This window comes from Amblyomma maculatum, chromosome 2 (genome assembly GCF_055883805.1).
Source record: "Amblyomma maculatum isolate TAMU_Amacu chromosome 2, ASM5588380v1, whole genome shotgun sequence".
Classification (NCBI taxonomy): Eukaryota; Metazoa; Arthropoda; class Arachnida; order Ixodida; family Ixodidae; genus Amblyomma; species Amblyomma maculatum.
The window spans coordinates 46,767,709-46,789,699 of NC_139345.1; the positions used below are offsets into that span (position 1 = coordinate 46,767,709).

A 21,991-nucleotide genomic window follows, 5' to 3' on the forward strand; every position below is an offset into this window, starting at 1 on the left:
CGCAGTGGGTGAAAAGACCCGCATCTATAATATGCTCCTTTCTTGACCTAGAACATGGCTTGCACTTTTTCATAGCGGCGGTTTTCTCGACCAGACCTTTTTAGTCTATCTATCATTTTGTTTGTTTGTTTGTTAGCTTCGATGAACGCAAAGTTGAGTACGTTCGGAGTGGATGTCTGAGGCCGAAAGACAAATATATCTTTACTCAATGTTCCTTTCTTTATGGTAAACGAACTCGTGCTTTCTATGAGCCGTCAAATACTTGCAAAAAAATTGCCGTCAAATACTTCCCTTGCATATACAAGTTATAAATTAAGAAACTATTGCGTTCAACTGTTTCCACCTAAGCACTAAATCTTATACTCGGATTTTTTCCATGCAGTGATTTCCCTTATATCTTTCTTGATCATTTTTTTCCCCTATGCTTTTCATCGTCTGTATGTTGTTAGCATTGTTGGCTTTAATATGGCTTTGATTCTTCCGCCTTCATTTTCCTAATAGCTGTGGACATTTGTGTCGTAAATTGCGTTGTTTACATCATAGCGTCGTTTTACTTAGTTATAATTTTTATAAGTGTGAAGCACCGTTCGCGACCTTATGGTGTCAAGTGCTGCCTTACAAGTCCTATGAGGTTTGACAGCCCCTAATTGTGATTTCTTTGTGCGAAATTTTCTTGAGAAATAAACTTGATTGATTTATAATAGATTTACGAATTGATTGCATTTATTTATTTATTTATTTATTTATTTATTTATTTATTTATTTATTTATTTATTTATTTATTTATTTATTTATTTATTTATTTATTTATTTATTTATTTATTTATTTATTTATTTATTTATTTATTTATTTATTTATTTATTTATATCATCACTTTTACTGGCAATAGTCAAAAGTGGTCGTCGCGTTATTTTCAGGTATATGCTCCTAAAATAGGTAACACGTCTACCATAAGCGCAAGATGAAACACAGATTCGATAGTGGACACGTGAAGAGCAGAGAAAAATCATATTACGGCCCGCTGCTCTGGCTCAGTCATTTGGGTGCTCGACTATTGAGACTTAAAGACGAGGTTCCATCCCAGCTGCGCTGATGTTTTGATGGAGAGAAAGAGAGACCCTTTAATGAAGAACAGAGATTTTATCCCGCGTTTAAATTTCGCTGACATGCTACTCGGTGTAGGAAGGGGAATTCGGGAGGTAAAGATGGAAAAAAAATCGTCAGGAGATTAAAAGAAATGAAGGGGAGATAAAATGCGGCCATTAAGTGTGTTCTAAGGTGCATCGTGGAGTAATGGTATGAAATGATGAAATGCATAGTCCGATAAATGTCAATGTTCTGATGAAGACCAAGCTCAAGGCGCCAGTTTGCTGTGCAATGTCCATGCTTGCTATGCCATTCCAAGTGATCGTCATAATCGGGAGCCCTCCCACTACGACGAGAGAAGGGAGGTGGCAGCATATGCGGTAATATTTAGGCACGGAATATATTGATATCTTGAAGCTTTTACACGTTGTTAGTTTTCGACGAAACAGGAAATACGGGAAACAAAAAAAAAAACAGCGCGCGATGGAACAGCAATCGACAAAACAGCTCTGCACAGGAAAAAAAAAAAAAAAAGAATTGCGCAAAAACAGCACGCGTCAAAACAGTATGCCAGATAAAACAACACCGTGACGAAAAAGCATACGAAGAAAAAAAAGGCAGCATGGCGACAGAACAGCGCCACGCAGTGCGGTGCAGCGCTGAGGGAACCGTGAAATATCATCGTCATAAATGTGAACGGTAAAAGGCAACGCATACGTCAGCGGTGTTTTGAGTCAGAGATATGTCTTCCTTGACTAACTTAAAATAAAGGGACATGATTTATTGACCGAATACATATACTAGAAATATGGGCGATATTTTACGGGTCGTCGGGGAAGGAATTACATGAAGAGATAATAGCGCCTAGTAGTCCCAATTAAATGGTTTAACATCTGTCACAGAGTCTGCCCAGAAGTATGTATGCGGTAGTGGTTCGGCACATACATTTTACAGTTCTTTTTCTTGCGACCGCCGCCATCATTACTATGAAATATGCGCGTGCTAGCTTTAGACTGATGAGAGAAAGAAGCGAAATCGCGCTGCTCGTCGACAAACCAACGAGAACCATGTCAGACCTTGCCATGCCCAAGCCTCGCAGTGCCATCCGGATCCAGCAGTGCAAAGTCCCGGCTATCGATGAAGGTCCTCCAAGCCTTGTGCCGCGAGTCATGTTTGGCAGCGCATTGCTCTACCTGTGCATCATGTTCGCGGCCGTCATAGTGACGCTGAGCAATTGGCCGTCGCGCGAGGAGCTCGAAGCAGAAGGCGACAGTCCGGCCGACCAGGCTGGCGACCAGGCTGGTCTCGGAGGCTCTGAAATCGGTGTCACCGGCGCAGCCACGCCAGCAGCCTTAGAGAGAAATGGCCGAAGAAGAGGCACCAAAAGAAAGCGGGGGTTGCCACCTCCTTTGGTGAGTATTCTGCTGCCGACGTCGCTTTGTCTTCACAACATTATGGGTAATGTGTTCAAAGCTAAGAAATGAACACCCGTAGTCACTACGATTTATGAGCTGCATCCGACGAAGGCGGTCTCTATTCAGAACAGTTGAAAAAACTTGTTTTAAATATTTATTTACAATGCTTATCTGTTTAAAAGAACAAGTTCTCCTCTAATGCACCATTATTATTACCCGCAATCTTGAATTCCGTTGTGATGGCTCTGAAACACCTTTCGTGCAACCGCTGAAAAAAAAAAAACTGACTTCCAGATGATTTCAAACCCGGCCAAAGCAAGTAGATCAGCTTTGCCTGATCTACTACTATTATACCGTCTTGGTCGTCAGGTGCCGTCTTGGTCGTCAGGTTTCGTCAGGTGCTGAGGGGCGAGTCTTTCAGGCTGTGCTTCGTATGATTTTATCTTCATCCTCTTCACCTTCTCTCGCAAATTTGAAAACTGAACACACATATTAGGCCTCCTCCACTCTAATTAAAGCTTAAAGCGTCCGGTGTAAATACTTCGGTAAACGTGGTAAGGCGCGGCAAAGCAGAGTTTAGCTGAGCAAAGCTTAGCTAAACGAATCGTAAATATCACGTATGCAAGTCAGTGGTCGCGCTAATCAACCGATTCATTTTTTTTTTTTTACCTAAATGTCCTGCAACTCATTCGTCGCACTCTAGAATACATTTCAGTACTAATCAAAGGTTGTTCGACTCGTGAAGGAAATGCACGCTGGTAAAAAAGAAAAATCAGGCAGCCCACATATAATTACGTACGGCTTCTATGTTGCTGAATTAACCGGCGTAAACTGATATATAGGATTCAACATCTCAAACGACGTCGACTAAATGGGAAACGGCGTAGGAATGCTCTATAATTATAGACCCCTCTGGTGATCTCTTAAATGCACTGCCATGGGACAGAGCACGGGAGCCTTGCGTTTCACTTTCAAAATGTAGCCGCCGCGGCGGAGATCGAATGTGTGTCGTCGAGCTCAACAGGGGAATTACCAGGCCTAAACAGTAAAGCTTAGAATTTTTGATATGTTTGTTGAAAAACTACGCATTAAAAAATATATAGTATATGCTTGGGAAATGCACTCTTACATTGCTTTAGTTCCGTAAAAACAGAAAAGAGGAAAAACGTTTTCATTCATAGAGTATTAACTATAATAAAGATGTAAAGAAGCCCATCCAAGTCTTATATGCATTTTTAAATGTGTCCTCTATCCAAATGTCATGGACTTAGGAACAAGACATGCCTTTGAATAAAATAAAGCAAACAAAATGGCAGTGGCTTAGCTCAGCTATGCCAGGATATACGTAGTGAGAGGTACGCTTTCATGGCTGAACTTGTTGTGGTCATTCATGTCTCGTAAAGAGCGGGGGCTTTATTTATGCCTTAGGGAGCCCTTTGGACCACTAAAGTAATTAGGCAAAAGAGTCTGTTGCGCGATGGTCTGAAGCCCTCCACTACGGCACCTCTTTCTATTTTCAAGCCCACCTTCCTTCTTTTCCTTACGACTCGGCTTAAGTGTCCTCGAATAATTGTGACAGATGCGGCGCCTTTTCTTTCCTGTAAACTAATTTTCAACGCCGCTGATGCCCCCAGCACTGAGTCTGTATGTGGTTCTGCGTTCGAGGAAGCGGCAAATGAGTATTTCACCGCACGGACGCCTGCATCGAACGCCCGGCGGGGTTAACTTCGTGTATGCGTTGATGATGATAACAACTTTATTTTCCACCAGATTAGGAGGCCCCCAATTCCCGCCCCCGCCACGCAGGCCTAAGGGACGGGAGCAGAGACCTCCGCGATCAGAAGCAGGCAAAAAGGTCTTGGCTCTTCGCGGCTTCTTCCGCCAGGCGGATGGCTTGTAGCTATGGAGCGGGGACCTCGCTCCGCAGCAGGGCTTCCCAGGCTTCTCTACAATTTATATTTGTTCTAGCCCCTGGGGAGCTAGTACATTCCCAGATTATATGGTCGAGGGTCCCTCTCTCCCCACAGTGCCTGCATTTATTGTTTCTCCTATCTTCCATTTGGACATAATATGCTCAGACCGGGTTTACAAAGTTCCCAGCTTGCAGGCGCCGCCGTGCGACGGCCTCCCTATTGTTTAGACTTTTATCCGGTGGTGGCACCAGTCTCCTGCTTAACCTGTAATTTTGAAGAATCTCCGTATAATTTTGCAGACGCTCGTCCATGTATCCACGTACGCAACCGACTTGCTGTCCATAGAATCGAAGCGTCTGATTAGTGCTTCTGCTCTCTTCTCCCTCCTCTCTGTGTTGAATATGGGATGCATGTTACGAGGGAGGGGGGGAATGATTACATTATCTCGACAGCCCTGTGGGATACTTGATTTTTCTCGTAGTCCCCTATCTGTCTGCAGGCCTACCATTTCGAGTATAGTTCTGCCCGTGGTCGTTCGACTTAATCTTTCCAGCTGCGAAAGTCTATTGTGCATTCACATAGAGAGGAGCTTCTCTGTGAATGTGGTAATTGGTAAGCCCAGGGCCCTCTTTATGCACCGTCGAATGAGAGAGTCTAACCTCTTCTCCTCAGACCTGATATTTAAGAACGGCGTGGCATAGCTCACGCGACTCATTACGTAGGCTTGGATGAGTTTAAGCAAGCTTCTTTCCTTCAGGCCTCGTCCTTTCAACGCGATTCTTCTAAATATTCCCTTGGCTTGTGTGGCGAATCCCTCTAGCTTTCTGATTGTTCCATCATTATATCCATTTTCCTGAATGAATAGTCCTAAGATTCTGATTTGATCTACCTTTGGAACTGGTTTTCCTTCTACTTTAATGTCCAATTCCCAGCTGCGCTTGCATCGGAGTGACTGGGTTATAGACAAATAATTCTGATTTTTGCGGCGAGCATGATAGACCCCTACTGGCAGCGTCGTCTACGAGAGTGTCCGCCGCCGCTTGCAGGCGCTCCTCAATGCTCGCATCACTAACCTGGTTAACCCAGAGATTGCTGTCATCCGCATAAATACTGAAATTTAGCCCCTTTATGCTCCTCAGAGCTTCTGGGAGGCCCCTCATCGCCACGTTGAAAAGGAACGGGGAGAGAACCGAGCCCTGCGGCGTCCCCCTGCTCCCTAACTTCACTGTGGGGGACTGAATGTCTTGAAACTTTATGCAGGCAGTTCTGTTTGACAAGAAGTCCTTGATGTACTCATATGTTGGTTCACCTACTCCGATTTCTTGGAGACCGTGGAGGATCGCTTCGTGTTTAACTTTGTCAAAAGCCTTTGTCAAGTCCAGGCCGAGAATCACTTTGGCGTCTCTAGAACGCGAGTCGATTATGTCGTATTTGAGTCGGAGCATCACGTCCTGCGTGCTCAAACCCGGTCGAAAGCCGACCATCTCGTGCGGCCACAGGTCGTGTTTCTCCATAAAGCGCGTCAGTCGTGTCTGGACTACATGCTCCATCAATTTTCCCATGCATGAGGTTAGAGAAATAAGTCTTAGATTTTCTAGTTTCGGGGGTTTGCCCAGTTTTTGGATTAGAATTACGTTTGCCGACTTCTACTGCCGAGGCAGGTGCCCTTTAGTCCAAATTTCTTGCATATACTCAGTAAGAGTGCTGATGGAGTCATCATCCAGGTTTCTTAAAATTTTGTTAGTTATCCCGTCAGGGCCCGGGGTCGATTTTGTTTTTAGTCCCAATATTTCTGCCCTGACCTCCGCCTCCGTGATGGGTGCGCCCAGCTCCTCGTTGGGAGCTCCGTCATACTCTGGGAGGGCGGCACTATGAGTATCGCCAATGTACATGTTGACTAGTGCATCCATAAATTCCGCGTCTGTACCCTTAAACGCGTGCCTGGCTTTTGATAATCTAATTCCTGACTGGGATTTTGAGTTGGTCGGATCTAATAGGTGTCTCAGCAGACCCCACGTTCTGGAAAGGCTCATGCCCCCTTCCATCTCGTCGCATCTGCTACACCAATTCTGTTCGCATAATTTAACCGCATAAATTTCAATTTCTTTATTATGTCTAGCTATCCTCCTTCTAAGATTACGGTTCCACTTTTGCTTCTTTAGTCTGCGCTCCATACCATGTTTTGCCTCCCACATGTGAAGCAGTTTGCTATCAGCTATCACCGGGGCATCGTCCCCTTCAAGATTCTTTGTTGCCTCTCCAACGTGACGCATGAGGGTCTTCGTTCATTTTTCTATGTTTGTAATCTTCCTTTCGGCAGCCTTCTCTAGCTTTTCCCTAAATAGTTCCCATTGCGTCTCCCTCGGTTGACACACACGGCGCGTCTTTACTCCCTGTTTAAGGATCGAGGCCAGAATAAAATGGTTGCTGCCAAAATTTTGCTCCGAATTTTGCCAGTTCAGTAAATTGGTTCACAGGAAGGGAAAGGCGCAGTAACTGTCACACTTGCTCTGTGGACACCCGAACCGCGCCGTAAGGGAAGGGAGGAAGGTGGGAATGAAAGTGGAAAGAGAGAAAGAGGAGCCGTAGTGGAGGGCTACGGAGAAATTTCGACCACCTGGGGATCTTTAACGTGCGCTGACATCGCACAGCACACGGACGCCACTTCGTTTCGCCTCCATCGAAACGCAGCCGCCGCGGTCGGGTTCGAACCCGGGAACTCCGGCACAGTAGTCGGGCGTCTTACCACTGCACCACCCCGGCGGGGCAAAATCTTTCACATTTTTGGAGAAGGTCAAGTCAGGAGAAGTGTCTACGCAGACGCTGTTACCCACCCTGGAGGGAAAACCAGGGTCCGTGTGCAAGGTGAGTCCCAGCTCGTGCGCGTCTTCCCATAACTGCCTTCCTTTAGGATCTTGTTTAGCGTAACCCCATTGCGGGTGCGCCGCATTGAAGTCACCGACTATTAGCAAGGGGTTAATCCCGGCTGTGATTATCGCTTTGCGAAAGAGGGTCCTGAATCTCACATTTCTCTGCTGTGGCGTACTATATAAATTTAATAGGAACAGGCTTGGTTCCTCTTTTCGTCCCGTAAGAATTTCCAATAGCACTGCCTCAATTTCTTTCGAACTGATTTCGTGCATGATTGCAGCAATGTTCCTCTTAACCAATGTTGTGACGCGAGATTTCCCACCTCGGTAACTTGAAAAAGATTGGTATCCCGAGAGTTTTGCTGCTTTACCCGTCTCTTCCAGGGCTATAGCTAGTGGTTTCTCATCTAATAGCGTCAATGACTGTTGCACTAACGCACGCTTGCGTTGGAAGCCGCGACAATTCCACTGCCAGATTAAAGACTCACTTGGTGCGCCTCTGCCCATTATGGAGCTGATCAAATGTTTCCTCAGCTTTTTGCTGCCATTCTCCGATGGCAACTAATTCTGCCCTTTGAAGTTGTGCTTCGCCCGTAAGGGTTTGGATCTGGCTTTGAATTTGGTTTATTGCTCCCATAATTTGGGCCATGAAAGATTCAAATTTAGCTTCGATTTTGGCTTCTAATCCTCTTTCTAGTGCCACCAATGGATAACCGTCTTCCCCTTTGCGTTTCATTGGAGGCGGTATAGCCGATTCTACTATCACCTTTTCCTCCTCCGGTGCCGCAGGCTACGTGGAAGTCGCAGCCTTAGGGGTCAGGGTATAGTTGGTTTCGATACCAATTTCGGTGGCGCTCTATGGGGGGAGAGGGACCCAGTACGCGCTTGCCCCTTTGGTCTATGCAACTCTTGAGTGAGCTTATTAATGATATCTTTAAGATCCCCAACTTCTTTCCTTAATTTGTAGATCTCCTCGTCCTTCTTATCATTTGCATGGGAAGCCCCACTCTCAAAGCTTACATTTTTACGATCCCTGCTCAGGCTCCGCTTCTTAGTCCACGGGTTCTCCGGGTCCCTGGAACTCGATCTCCAGCTGCGTCTGGATCCAGAACGCCCCCTGGAGCTGGAACTCGACCGGCCGCGCAGCTGTCGCCCTTCGGTAGTCTCCTCCAGCCTCGGCAAGGAGTCGTTTCTGGCGGGAAAGTCCTCGTTTACACGCTTGGCCTTGGAACGACCTCGGTGATTTTGCTCGACGATCGCTTCGACTTGCTGTTGCTGTTGCTTCTGAAGTTGCTGCTGCTGTTGCTTATTGACCTTGCGTTCCCACTTCCTCTTCTTTACCTCGTATGGAACGCGGTAGAGTTCTCGACATTTTTTCTCACCATTTTTTGTTCTCGACATTTTTTGTCCTTTCCCGAAAAGTTGACACCTGCACTCACAGAAATGGTCTTGTGGTGGTTGTTCCATGCCACAGCCACGGCATTTCACATTTGCGGGGTCCGGGCAGACGTCTTCGCGGTGTCCGAGCCTGCCGCAGGCGTTGCAAACTTCAAAACTTCTTGCAGTGGAGAACGCAGCGTTGCGCCACGGGCGTGAGTCTCACCTACCACGGTACCTCTTTGTCTTCGAACAGTACTAAAACTGTCCTCGAGTTTCTTCCCAGTCTTCGCACCCCCAGGACCGGAGGATTCCCGTAGACTTGCAGCCTTTTCAAAATATCTCCGTCCGAGAAGGACAAAGGGACTTCATGTATGACGCCTTTCCCGCAGTCCTCTGGCATAGCGATGTACGTAGTCAGTTCAATTTTTTCCCCTTCAAACGCGAGGAGCCTCAAGTCGGCGTACTTTCTCTTCCTTTCCGCGCTGACGGTGGCGACAAGAATGGAATGTTGCTTCACATTCAAAGAGATGGCATCTTCCCCGGCTGCGTCTGGGCTCACGCCAGCCGCCCTAACTATTACGTCAGCCAAATACGCACTTCCGTATTTCATCAGACGTACGAGACTGCCGCGCGGCCTCATGACTATTTTCTCGGCGCCGTCCGGAATGCGGACAAATTGCCTTTCAACCGACTTTGCCGCCATCTTCCTGCCTTCGAGCTTCTCGGCGGCTCGCTGGCGTTCCATATTGCGTGCCTCGTCGTTCACTAGGGCAGCCGCTTTCCCTTTCTTCTTACAAACGTACCATTGTCCCGGCACGTTCAATTCCTCGGGATCTATCTCCGTACCTTGTACGGTCTCTCTCATGGTTACGGTAGTCTCCGAGCGGAGCTTCCGCGGCCAGTGGCTCCTCACCGCTAGGCCTAATCTCAGGCTTAGCTGACTACGTGGCTCGTCGAACACATCAAAGTCCCAAAAATCGTAACGAGACGAGGAAGGCCCACCTTAGAAGAATTGATATTCTCGGCGTCCGTTCGTCGAATATCCAAAATCCGTTGATCCAACTTGTGCTCGAGCGGCCGTAGTCGATGGAGACCATATGACGACATTATAGCCAATCATTGTCATTATTCGTGACTATTTAGTCAGGACTAAAGACCATTTAGTGCTAGTTATTGACTAGTTAATCATTAGTTAGTACTGGTTAGTGACTAGTTAGTCATTAATTGATAATAGTTATAGTGACTGGTTATCCATCAGTCGTTAGTACTACACCACTTATATAGATCGCCAGATGTGATGTAAGAGCGGTGCGACCACGGCTCGGTGATCACCACAGCGAAATGCGACTTTGCGGCTAATGTAGCGCTTGCTACAAAAGCGCATCAATTTCTTCTGCAACAGCGATGCGACAGAACCTCGTTCAAGTACTGCGCTGGTGGTCCGAACAGATCAACTGAGTGGCACTACTACGACCAGTGGACCAGGTCGTGCGTGTCCACCCTTCACAAGATGCCGGAGGTTCTGTGCAACCGTGGCCGCAACCGGTTTGCCACGCTCCAACAGTGCCGACAGCATTGCGTGACCAAGCGGCCGCCTTCCAGGCAGTGCTCTTCGGTGACCTTCTTAGCATCTTGCTCAGAGTGAGTGATAAATTTCGAAATTTATATAGGCTTAGTCACTGTACTCTTCACTGCGCACTTGTTTGATATCAAAATATAAATAATTGGGAGGGGAGGGAGATACTCATCGTATTCAGATATGTGGCGCAAATAAACACAAACACAGGAGAAGATACACAGCACACGCGCACACTACCAACTGTAAGAAGAACCGGAAAACACTTCCTCTTCTACACTCAGGCACGTCTCAACTTCCTCTTCTTCTCATTTTCCTCTTCTTTGCCCAGGGGGAAAATGGCACTCACTTCCTCGCAGACCTTAACCTTGTCCAAACATGGCGGTGACCAATCTCTTCTTCCTCTTCTTCTATTCTTCCTCTTCTTTCCCAAGGGAATATTGACACTTTCTTCCTCTCAGCCCGAAAACATCAACCAATCATTGGTTGATCTGAATATGATTACGCCTTACCCCAGACGATTGCAACAGCTTTGTAACTACAATATTAGTGATTTAAGAGACCGTTTCTATTATATATGTGCTTCATCAATTCAATTCAATACAATTTATTTTTCCAGGACGAGAGTACATCTTAGAGAGATGAGAGGGCTAAAAGTTGATAAAAACAGCTTGACCGGGCCCAGGCACCTCTAAATGGCAGTAAGCGACAAAAATGCACATACACAGGATGAAACTAAAAACAAAATAATATTTAACCATCATGACAAAACTGCCAACAGAAAAAAACATTTAACAAATGCGCATACAAAACAAAAGTAGAAGCAGATTCTACTTAACATATTATAAGTGAAACAGAGCAAGAAAACGAAAACGAATACCCAATATGCATGTACGGTAACAATGAATAATAGACGGATATAAAACCTAGAAACATGTTAACAAAATACATTTTAAGATCATTTAGGCTCACATTAGCTAGAAATTGGTATCTATTAAGAATGGGCGGTAAGACGTCAGCTACAAGGTAATGTCAACTCCCAATTGTGCATAAACGACTCAGGTTGAAAAATGACGCGCTGAACGTGAACGGCGGACCACTGTCGATACGCTGATGGATTGATAGACACATACATACATACATACATACATACATACATACATACATACATACATACATACATACATACATACATACATACATACATACATACATACATACATACATACATACATACATACATACATACATACATACATACATACATACATACATACATACATACATACATACATACATACATACATACATACATACATACATACATACATACATACATACATACATACATACATACATACATACATACATACATACATACATATTGACACCGGTGTTGACTATACATGTAACTATATATATATATATATATATATATATATATATATATATATATATATATATATATATATCCCCTTCATAGATCACTGCCTTGTCGTGGCGGAGGGGCTTGCGAAACTCGATGAAGTCGTGAGCTCTGCTGTGTAGGGCCACCCAAGATAGACAGGTCACGGCAGAGAGTTCTGACAAAATGTGATTCACTGGAGAAGGTAATGGCAACCCACTCCAGTATTTCCTGCCAAGAAAATCCTATGGCCAGTCACAATACCATTATCGATATGGCGCCGGAAGATGAGCCCCCCAGGTTGGAAGGCGTCCCACATGTTACTGGGGATAAACAAAGGGCGATTCCTAGTAGCTCCAGGACGAATGAAGCGGCTGGGCTAAAGCCAAAAGTACGCTCAGTTGTGGATGTGTCGGGAAGCGACCGGAAAGTCCGATGTTGCAAGGAGATATATCACATAGCAACATGGAATGTAAGATCTATGACGCAAGGTAAACTGGATATCGTCAAGCGAGAAATGGACAGATTGAACATTGATATCTTGGGTATCAGCGAGCTCAAGTGGACCGGAATGGGAGAATTTAACTCCGGCGACCATTATGTCTTTTATTGTGGGCACGAATCCAAGAGAAGGAATGGGGTCGCTCTCATAGTAAACAGAAGAATGGGCAAAGCAGTGCTAGGGTACAACCCCAAAAACGACCGAATGATTTCACTTCGGATCCAAGGTCACCCTTTCAACATAACAGTTATCCAAGTCTATGCACCGTCCACTGCTGCTGAAGAAGCTGACGTTGAGACATTTTATGCGGACCTACAATGCCTTTTAGACCGCACCCCATCATCAGACGTCGTTTTTCTCATAGGAGACTGGAATGCTAAGGTCGGGAGTGAAGAAATATCCGGAATTACAGGCAAGTTCGGTCTTGGTGAGCCAAATGAAGCTGGGCAGAGGCTAGTAGAGTTCTATCAAGAAAACAACCTGACCATAGCGAATACTCATTTTCAACAGCACAAGAGGCGCCTGTACACATGGATTTCACCGGACGGTTTGTACAGGAATAGATCGATTATATTATTTGCCGGCAGAGATGGAGAAGCGCTATACAAGCAGTAAAAACAAGGCCTGGGGCCGATTGTGGCACCGATCATCAGCTTCTTATTGCCAAAATTAAGCTTCGATTGAGGAAAACGCAGAAAACTAGAAGGCCTTTAAGGTATGATCTGGATCAGATTCCATTAGAATATGCTGTGGAAGTGAGGAATCGATTTCAAGAATTAGATCTAGAAGACAAAGAGCCCGAAGAGATGTGGACTGATGTTCGTGATATAATACAAGAAGTTGCTACTAAGGTAGTTCCAAAGCAAAAGAAATGCAAAAAAGCAAACTGGTTATTTGAAGAGGCTTTGCAAAGAGCTGAGGAAAGGAGGATGGCAAAAGGTATGGGGGAAAGAGAAAGATACAAGGTCCTCAATGCGGATTTTCAGAAAATAGCAAGGAGAGATAAGAATGCCTTCCTGAACATACAGTGTCAAGCAGTTGAGGACAACAGCCAATTAAGGAACCCAAGAGCTCTGTATAAGACCATCAAAGATATCAAAGGAAGCTTCTGTGCTAAGCTGGGCGTGATAAAGGACAAACGAGGCAAGGACCTCACTGAAGCCTCAGAGATAAAGAAGAGGTGGCAGGAATACACAGAAGAACTGTACAAGAAGGACCCGGATGTGCAAACCCAACACAGGACGGTTGTGATTACTGATCTCGAGCCGGGCATCCTGAAGAGTGAAGTTGAATGGGCCTTAGCCAGCCTTGCTAAGAACAAAGCTAGCGGAATTGATGGTATTCCAGCTGAGTTGCTTCAAAACCTCAACCACGACGCTGTTAACACACTGCATACATTATGTCAAAAGATTTGGACAACCCTGCAGTGGCCACAGGATTGGAGGAGGTCAGTTTACATCCCCATTCCAAAGAAAGGCAGAGCCAAAGATTGTTCCAACTACCGCACGATCGCGCTTATTTCGCATGCTAGCAAGGTGATGTTAAAAATCCTGCAAGGTAGGCTGCAGCAGTATGTGGATCGGGAGCTTCCGGACGTGCAAGCTGGGTTTCGCAAGGGCAGAGGAACTAGAGACCAAATTGCCAACCTTCGCTGGATTATGAAAAAAGCAAGAGAGTTCCAGAAACCCATTTATTTCTGCTTTATTGATTATGCGAAAGCGTTTGACTGCGTAGATCACAGCAGATTGTGGCAAGCTCTCAAAGAGATGGGAGTTCCAATTCACCTCATCTGTCTCCTCAGGAACATGTATGAAGGACAAGAGGCCACAGTCAGAACTGGGCATGGCCTTACTGATTGGTTTCCGATTGAGAAAGGGGTGAGGCAAGGCTGAATACTGTCGCCCTGCCTATTTAACCTATATGCAGAGTGCATCATGAGGAAGGCCGGTCTGGACGAGTCTTCAGCTGGAGTGAAGATTGCTGGAAAACGTATCAACAACCTTAGATATGCGGATGATACCACTTTAATGGCAGAAAGTGAAGTGGAACTCAAGAGACTTCTGATGCGCGTACAAGAAGAGAGTGAGAAATTTGGGCTTAAACTGAACATTAAAAAGACGAAGATCATGGCGTCTTGCCCTATCAAGTCCTGGAGCATCAATGGACAAGAAGTGGAAGCTGTGACAGATTTTCTGTTCTTGGGCGCCAAGATTACCTCGGAAGGAGACTGCAGCCATGAAATTAGGAGACGCCTGCTTCTGGGAAAGAGAGCAATGGTTAGCCTTGACCACCTAGTAAAGAGCAGGGACATTAGTCTACCAACCAAGATCCGTATAACCCGTGCTATGGTCTTTCCAGTTGTGATGTATGGATGCGAGAGTTGGACTGTGAAAAAGGTTGACCGCCGAAGAATTGACGCGTTTGAATTGTGGTGCTGGCGAAGACTCTTAAGAGTTCCTTGGACTGCCAGAAGATCAAATCAGTCGATATTGTCGACCATAAACCCTGACTGCTCATTGGAGGGTCAAATTCTAAAGTTAAAGCTCAGCTACTTTGGTCATCTGATGAGAAGAGAGGAGTCGCTGGAGAAAGATTTGATGTTGGGAAAGGTTGAGGGTCGCCGGAGAAGGGGTAGGCAGCGAACGCGATGGTTAGATGGCATTCTCGAGGCATTGCAGATGAAGCTATGTGTTGTTAAGAAGATAGTGAGAGACCGGAAAGCGTGGCGTGACATGGTCCATAGGGTCACGAAGAGTCGGACACGACTGAACGCCTGAACTGAACTGATATATATATATATATATATATATATATATATATATATATATATATATATATATATATATATATATATATATATATATATATATATATATATATATATATTGTTACGGGGATGCACTTAATGTAACAGCACTGCGATGGGCTGAACTTGGCGCTGAGACTTCAGTAGCCGTGCAGTGTCCACTCTGTGAGCGTCGTCCTCTTTCTCAACGCTTTGTGTCGTCCTCTTCGTCAGTGAGCACATCACTTTGGTACCGCGTTTCCAGGTAACACTACCCCCCTCGGCAAAAGGCAACGTCCCGGTGCATATTAGGCGTGCGATGTGGAGGGGGAGTAATATGGCTTTAGGCGGGCGACATGTACGATTTCGGAAGTGGGTGTAGCAGTCGGTGACTTTGGGTGGAGCGGTGAAATCTCATAGGTAACGTCGGTCACTGGACGTAGTACACGGTAAGGACCTGTGTAGTGGGGCAGAAGTTTTTGACACAACCCCACACGACGGCACGGAAGCCAGAGCAACACCAGAGATCCGGCAGGGTAGTGCACATCGCGGTGGTGAGCGTCGTAGCGGCGTTTTTGAGTTTCTTGAGAGATGGTGAGATTCTGACGAGCAATCTGGCGAGCAGCGTCGGCTCGGGCGATGGTATCGCGGGCATAGGTTGTGACGGGGCTAGCGGCGGAGAGCAAAGTGTCGAAGGGCAGTAAGGGGTCTCTTCCAAAGAGAAGATAGAATGGAGAGTACCCAGCAGTGTCATGACGCGAAGAGTTATATGCAAAGGTGACAAATGGCAGACTAATATCCCAGTCGCGATGACTGTCGGATACGTACATTGCGAGCATGTCGGTGAGTGTGCGGTTAAGACGCTCCGTAAGGCCGTTCGTCTGAGGGTGATACGCAGTGGTGAACTTGTGCCGAACGGAGCAAGAACGAAGTATTTCCTCAACAACTCGGGAAAGGAAACAGCGGCCACGGTCGGTAAGGAGTTGACGGGGAGCACCATGGTGTAGTATGACGTCGTACAAAAGGAAGTCAGCAACGTCTGTGGCGCAGCTGGTTGGAATGGCGCGAGTGATCACGTACCGCGTGGCATAATCGGTGGCCACAGCGATCCATTTGTTTCCCGACAAGGACTCGGGGAAGGGCCCTAGGAGGTCAAGGCCAACACGAGAAAATGGCTCAGTCGGGATAGCAATCGGCTGCAGGTGTCCAGGTGGTAGCACAGGGGGTTTCTTCCGGCGTTGACAGAGGTCGCAAGCGGCTACATAACGTTGGACAGAGCGGTAGAGTCCAGGCCAGAAGAAACGCCGGCGCACGCGGTCGTATGTGCGTGAGAGGCCAAGATGACCAGCTGTAGGAGCGTCGTGCATTTGTTCGAGAACGGCGGAGCGTAGGTGTTGGGGAACGACCAGCAAGTGCTCAGCACCATCAGGTCGCATGTTGCGGCGGTATAGCGTATTCCCATGAAGGAAGAACAGGGCGAGGGAAGAGTCACGGCTGTGTGTGCGGAGGCGGTCGATGAGAGAACTGAGGGTTGGGTCCAACCGCTGTTCGTCGGCTATGTGGGAAAAGTCCGATATAGAGAAGACCCAGGGGTCCGACTCATGGTCAGTAGAGGAAGGGGGATCGACAGGATAACGGGACAGACAGTCTGCATCCTGGTGAAGCCGACCGGATTTGTATTCAACGGAAAAGGTATACTCCTGCAAGCGCAGTGCCCAGCGGCCGAGGCGGCCAGCAGGATCCTTCAGGGAAGAGAGCCAACATAAGGCGTGGTGATCGGTAATTACAGTGAAGGGTCGGCCAAACAAATAGGGTCTGAATTTTCCAACGGCCCAAACGAGAGCCAGGCACTCCCGTTCCGTAATAGAATAGTTCTGTTCTGCTGATGACAGGAGACGACTGGCGTAGGCAATAACGCAATGTTGGCCGCGTTGTCGCTGTGCAAGAATGGCACCAATCCCGTGGCCACTGGCGTCGGTGCGAAGTTCCGTCGGGGCAGACGGGTTGAAATGGGCCAACACAGGAGGATTGGTGAGAATAGCGATGAGGGTGGAGAATGCGTTAGCCTGTTCTGGTCCCCATGAGAAAGGAACGCCTTTCTTCAGCAGATTGGTGAGAGGACGAGCAACAGCGGCAAAGTTTGGGACGAACCGGCGAAAATAAGAACACAGTCCTATAAAGCTGCGGACATCACGGGGTGAACGGGGACATGGAAACGCACTGACAGCGCGAACTTTGTCGGGATCGGGTTGCACGCCGGTGGCATTCACCAAATGGCCGAGCACTTTAAGTTCGCGGCGACCAAAACTGCACTTCTTTGAGTTCAGTTGAAGTCCGGCACGGCGGAAAAGTGCCAAGATGGAAGAAAGGCGACTAAGATGGCTTTCGAACGAGGGCGAGAAGACAATCACGTCATCCAAGTAACATAGACAAGTCGTCCATTTGAAGCCGCGGAGTAAGGAGTCCATCATGCGTTCAAACGTAGCAGGGGCGTTGCAAAGTCCAAAAGGCATAACCTTAAATTGGTAAAGTCCATCGGGTGTGACAAAAGCTGTCTTCTCGCGGTCTTGTTCGTCAACAGAGATCTGCCAGTAGCCGCTACGAAGGTCGATGGAGGAAAAGTAGCGGGCTCCATGTAAACAGTCCAAGGCATCGTCTATTCGCGGCAGCGGGTAAACATCTTTCCTTGTAATCTTGTTCAGATGTCGATAGTCGACACAAAAGCGCCAACTGTCGTCTTTCTTTCTAACGAGCACGACAGGAGATGCCCAGGGGCTGTTCGAAGGTTCGATGATATCGTTGCCCAACATCTTGTCGACCTCCTGCTGGATGACTTGGCGCTCAGAAAGGGACACACGATAAGGCCTCCGATGTACAGGCTTTGCATCGCCGGTGTCAATGCGGTGAGTCACAACTGATGTTTGGCCCAGAGAACCGGCAGCAAAGTCAAAAATGTCGGAGAAGGATAACAAAAGGTTGCGCAGGTCCTGAGCGTGTTCGGGGCTGAGGTCAGAGGCAATCATTGCGGAAATAGGGTCGGTAATTGTGGTGGAGAGTACGGGTGTTGGAAGGACGCTTGAATGTGGGCCAGGAGTGAGTGCACAAATGGTGCAGTCTGTGAGAGGGGACAAGGTAGCAAGGGATATTCCTTCGGGAAGAACTTGGGGTGACAGACTGAAGTTCAGGATAGGAAGGTAGGTGCTGTTCTGTGTAACGCGTACGATGAGATGAGGAAGAACGACGTTACGGTCAAGAAAGACCTCGGTGATAGGGCAAGCAAGATAGTCACCGTCAGGCACAGGCAGGAAAGGTGACAGAGGTAGGTAAACAGCAGAGTCAGGGGGCAGGCGAGCGAACTCAGTGGAGCGAAGGCGGGGTGCAGATGGAGGATGTTCTGAGCAGACAGGTAGGTCCAAACGAAGAAGGCCGCTGGAGCAGTCGATAAGGGCAGAGTGGGCCGTTAAAAAGTCAAGGCCGAGGATCACATTGTGAGGGCACTGGTTGAGGACAGTGAACAAAACAGGGATGTGATGACCGGCAAGGGTGACTCGGGCAGTGCACTGCCCAGTGACGGCAGCAGTACTGCCATCGGCAACACGAACGGTGGGCGAAGCGGCGGGGGTCTGTACTTTCTTGAGGCGGCGGCAGAACGATGAGCTCATGATCGAGACTTGGGCACCAGTGTCAATGAGGGCAGAGACGGGAACACCATCCACGAAAAGGGACAGGAGGTTACAGGGCGAAGAAATGGGCAGTAGAGGATTTCCAGGTCGGGGTACCAATGCAGCGTCACCTCCGGGAGCTGCATTGGCTAGTTTCCCGTGAAGCGGCCGGCAGAGGACGGCGAGGAACTGCGGCCAGGAAGAGGTGAACGGGAACGGCGGGCTGGCGGGGAAGGAGACCGACTGGACACAGGAGGAGGCGGAGTAGTATCGGTGCGGGGCGGCTCATAACGAGGCGTGAAACGGGGGTGACCGTAATTGGAGTAGCGGTCAACGTAAGGAAAACGTCGAGGTGGTGATGTCCAGCGGCTGCGGCAGTGGCGAGCGATGTGGCCAATACGCGAGCACGTGAAACAGATAGGCCTGTCGTCAGGGGTGCGCCACTCATCAGGATTGCGGTATCGGTAGCGTGGCGCGTAGGTGTTGCGGGATGTAGCGGTGGCGACCATGGGAGGGACGGAGCTCGAACTGTGTTGTTCTACGGTGTGGCTACAGGGGACGCCCAAGTTGGCAACCTCTTGACGAACGACGGCTTGAATGAGGGATATCGTCGCTAGGTTGCTGTCCGAGGAGGGCGGGTTGGATGCAGCAGGGGCGAGCGCTTCTAGTTCACGACGCACAATGCGTGTCACATTTTCAGTGTTGGAAGGTTGCCTTAGGGTCGGCAGATCCTCACACGTGGAGGTAGGGGCAGTGTTGGGGAGCCGATCGAAGCGATGTGCAATGCGTCTGTGTTTGGCCTGCTCGAAATGTCGACAAACCTGCAAAACGGAGTCAACCGTAGTACAGTCCCGACAGAGTAGAAGATTGAAGGCATCGTCGGCTATGCCTTTCAGGATGTGCCCCACCTTATCAGGTTCTGGCATGTCTTTATCAACTTTTCGGCAGAGGGCCAGAACGTCTTGTATATACGTAATATAAGGCTCGGTAGATGTCTGGGCACGTTTGGCGAGGTCCCTCTTAGCGGCGAGTTGACGGCCAACCGGTTTTCCGAACAGGTCACGGAGTTTTTGTTTGCAAATATCCCAGGAGAGTATTTCTGCTTCATGCGTTTCGAACCAAACGCGTGCCGTGCCAGTAAGGTAGAAGATGACATTGGCCAGCATCAGCGTGGCGTCCCACCTGTTGTGCTGGCTAACACGCTCATAAAGCGAAAGCCAGTCCTCGACGTCGACCTCATCTGTACCGCAGAATGAGCCAGGGTCACGGGGGTGGGCTACGACGACAGTTGGGGTTGCGGAGGTAGATGGAGCCGCGTCGGTTGTCATCGTGACGGTTCCGAGGTGACGGCCACTGCGGAGATCCAGCGTCAGATTGTGTCGAACCCGCGACCTCCACCAAGATGTTACGGGGATGCACTTAATGTAACAGCACTGCGATGGGCTGAACTCGGCGCTGAGACTTCAGTAGCCGTGCAGTGTCCACTCTGTGAGCGTCGTCCTCTTTCTCAACGCTTTGTGTCGTCCTCTTCGTCAGTGAGCACATCACTTTGGTACCGCGTTTCCAGGTAACATATATATATATGTTCCAGGTATATATATGTTTCCAGGTATATATATATATATATATATATATATATATATAGTTACAAGTTAGATTATATGTGTGCTGGTAGCTTAAGCTCTCGCGTCATATTCTTAAAGGATCAGCTTAAGTGTCACCAATAATGTAGCACTTTATACTGATAGAACATGATAGGGCAATAACGTAGCAGGCAAAAGAAGCTGCCACCTTTGCTATCGAAATTCAACTAGGGTTAATCAGAAATAAACCAGAACTGATTTTTTTTTCTTTCAATGAAACGTTTTCACCCTCATCCATAAGGCAGCTCTCGCAACGTATACACACGATTCTTGTGATCCGTACATAACCTGGCATTGAAACTGGCACGCAGGCGAGACTTGAAGCACATCTGGTGGTTCTGGGACGGCGATGGCTGTGTCAAATGGAACTTCCCTCAGGGCCGCTGTCTGGAACCCGCGGGCCGCGAGCTCGTGACTGAGTCCGCATGCCTCAAAATCTGCAAACCGAAGGGGAACGGCACCGACAATCCGCCGGACCCAATGGCGTGCTGGCCTTCGAACTCAGTGCCCTGTGCCACCAAATTGATGCGCTACCCGTTCTTCGCGCGACGCAAAGGGAGCGGGTTCGAGTGCATCGAGGCCAATGCGCAGACGCTGAGGCACAACGTGTGCCTCGGTGGCTTAGCTGCCAACAAATTCTACACGGCCGCAGGGTGCGAAGCTATCTGCACAAGCGGCAAGGACAAAAATTGACTCTCCTTACGGCTCTGCTTTACTTTGTCCACACCGTTTGCCATTCTGTTACAGCCGCAAACATCACTGTACCCCATATATTTCCACTCTCAAAGGATAATCGCAAAATCAATATTGTTTGAAATAAAAATGGTTCTCTGAAGTGTTAACACTTATTTGTATATGGGCAAGGAGAAACAAACATGTCTCTAAAAACTAACAGAAAACACCCACATAGCAAGTACTGCTTGCAGAATTTGGGTAAAAATGATTGACATAATTAGTCAACAAGCTTGAACTGATCTTCGTCATCATTATGGATCTCACTCTGAATAATTATTTATGGCGTTTTTTTTTATTTGTTTCTGGTTTCCGTTAGCAGGAAGTACAAATGTTTGGTGCGTTGCTCACCATGCACGTTAAAAGCAGCAATAGGATCACAGACCCTAAATACGACGAGCGTTGAACGGAGGAACACAGTACAAATCGATGCTTTCTCGCATCTAGGATAGAGGTTATTTAATCAGATATAAATTAATTTTAACCTCATCACAGGACACTAATGGGCAGCTATCGAAGGCATGCTGTGCGGAACAGCGTAAACTCAGACAAGCACAAGAGACGAGAAGACTGACGAACACAGAGTGGTTAGAGCGCCCGTCTCGGCTGCGGGAGGTGGTCAGTTCGAAACCCACCGCCGGACACCCACCGGTACAAATGGGTACAAGCGTCCCACGGCCTGGCGCTCGGCTTTTCTAGGGGTGTGCGTTTGAGAGAAGCTCCGTAAACCCCGCTGCGCGCCCCTCCTCCGCAGTGGGCCCAAACCCAGTTTCGAACCTCGCAGCCTGCAAAGGTGGTTCTGTTTGTCTTGCAAAGGTACTTCCTTTGAGCCTCACCTGAAGTGCTCCTTTTGAGCCTACTATCAACTCAAGCTTTTTTTGCGTGCTACAGAGTATACACTTGTATGACTACACTGTGGAAAGGTACATAAAGCGCGCAAAAAAAAATCAACACCAGCAGAATTGCTCGGGAATATCGTCAAAGTTTATCAGGTCTCCCAAAATGGCAGCTTGACATCTTG

The 21,991-nt window shown here is 47.7% G+C and overlaps 1 protein-coding gene across 1 annotated transcript; it reads left to right on the plus strand.

Moving 5' to 3' along the window:
* Positions 1 to 1,905: 1,905 nt before the first annotated feature.
* LOC146198557 (uncharacterized) lies at positions 1,906 to 21,068 on the plus strand. The gene is made up of 3 exons (XM_084592614.1): positions 1,906 to 2,499; positions 10,068 to 10,306; positions 20,550 to 21,068. The coding sequence occupies exons 1-3, from the start codon at positions 2,005 to 2,007 to the stop codon at positions 20,929 to 20,931; spliced, it is 1,116 nt and encodes a 371-aa protein (XP_084448740.1). The 5' UTR covers positions 1,906 to 2,004; the 3' UTR covers positions 20,932 to 21,068.
* The last annotated feature ends 923 nt before the right edge of the window (positions 21,069 to 21,991 follow it).

Excerpts from the sequence above, each read along its gene's own strand:
- LOC146198557 (XM_084592614.1), top strand. The coding sequence starts at position 2,005 with ATGTATGCGGTAGTGGTTCGGCACATACATTTTACAGTTCTTTTTCTT. Across the intron at positions 2,500-10,067 it reads GGGGGTTGCCACCTCCTTTG|CGATGCGACAGAACCTCGTT; the intron begins GTGAGTATTCTG and ends CTTCTGCAACAG. Across the intron at positions 10,307-20,549 it reads TTCTTAGCATCTTGCTCAGA|GCGAGACTTGAAGCACATCT; the intron begins GTGAGTGATAAA and ends ACTGGCACGCAG.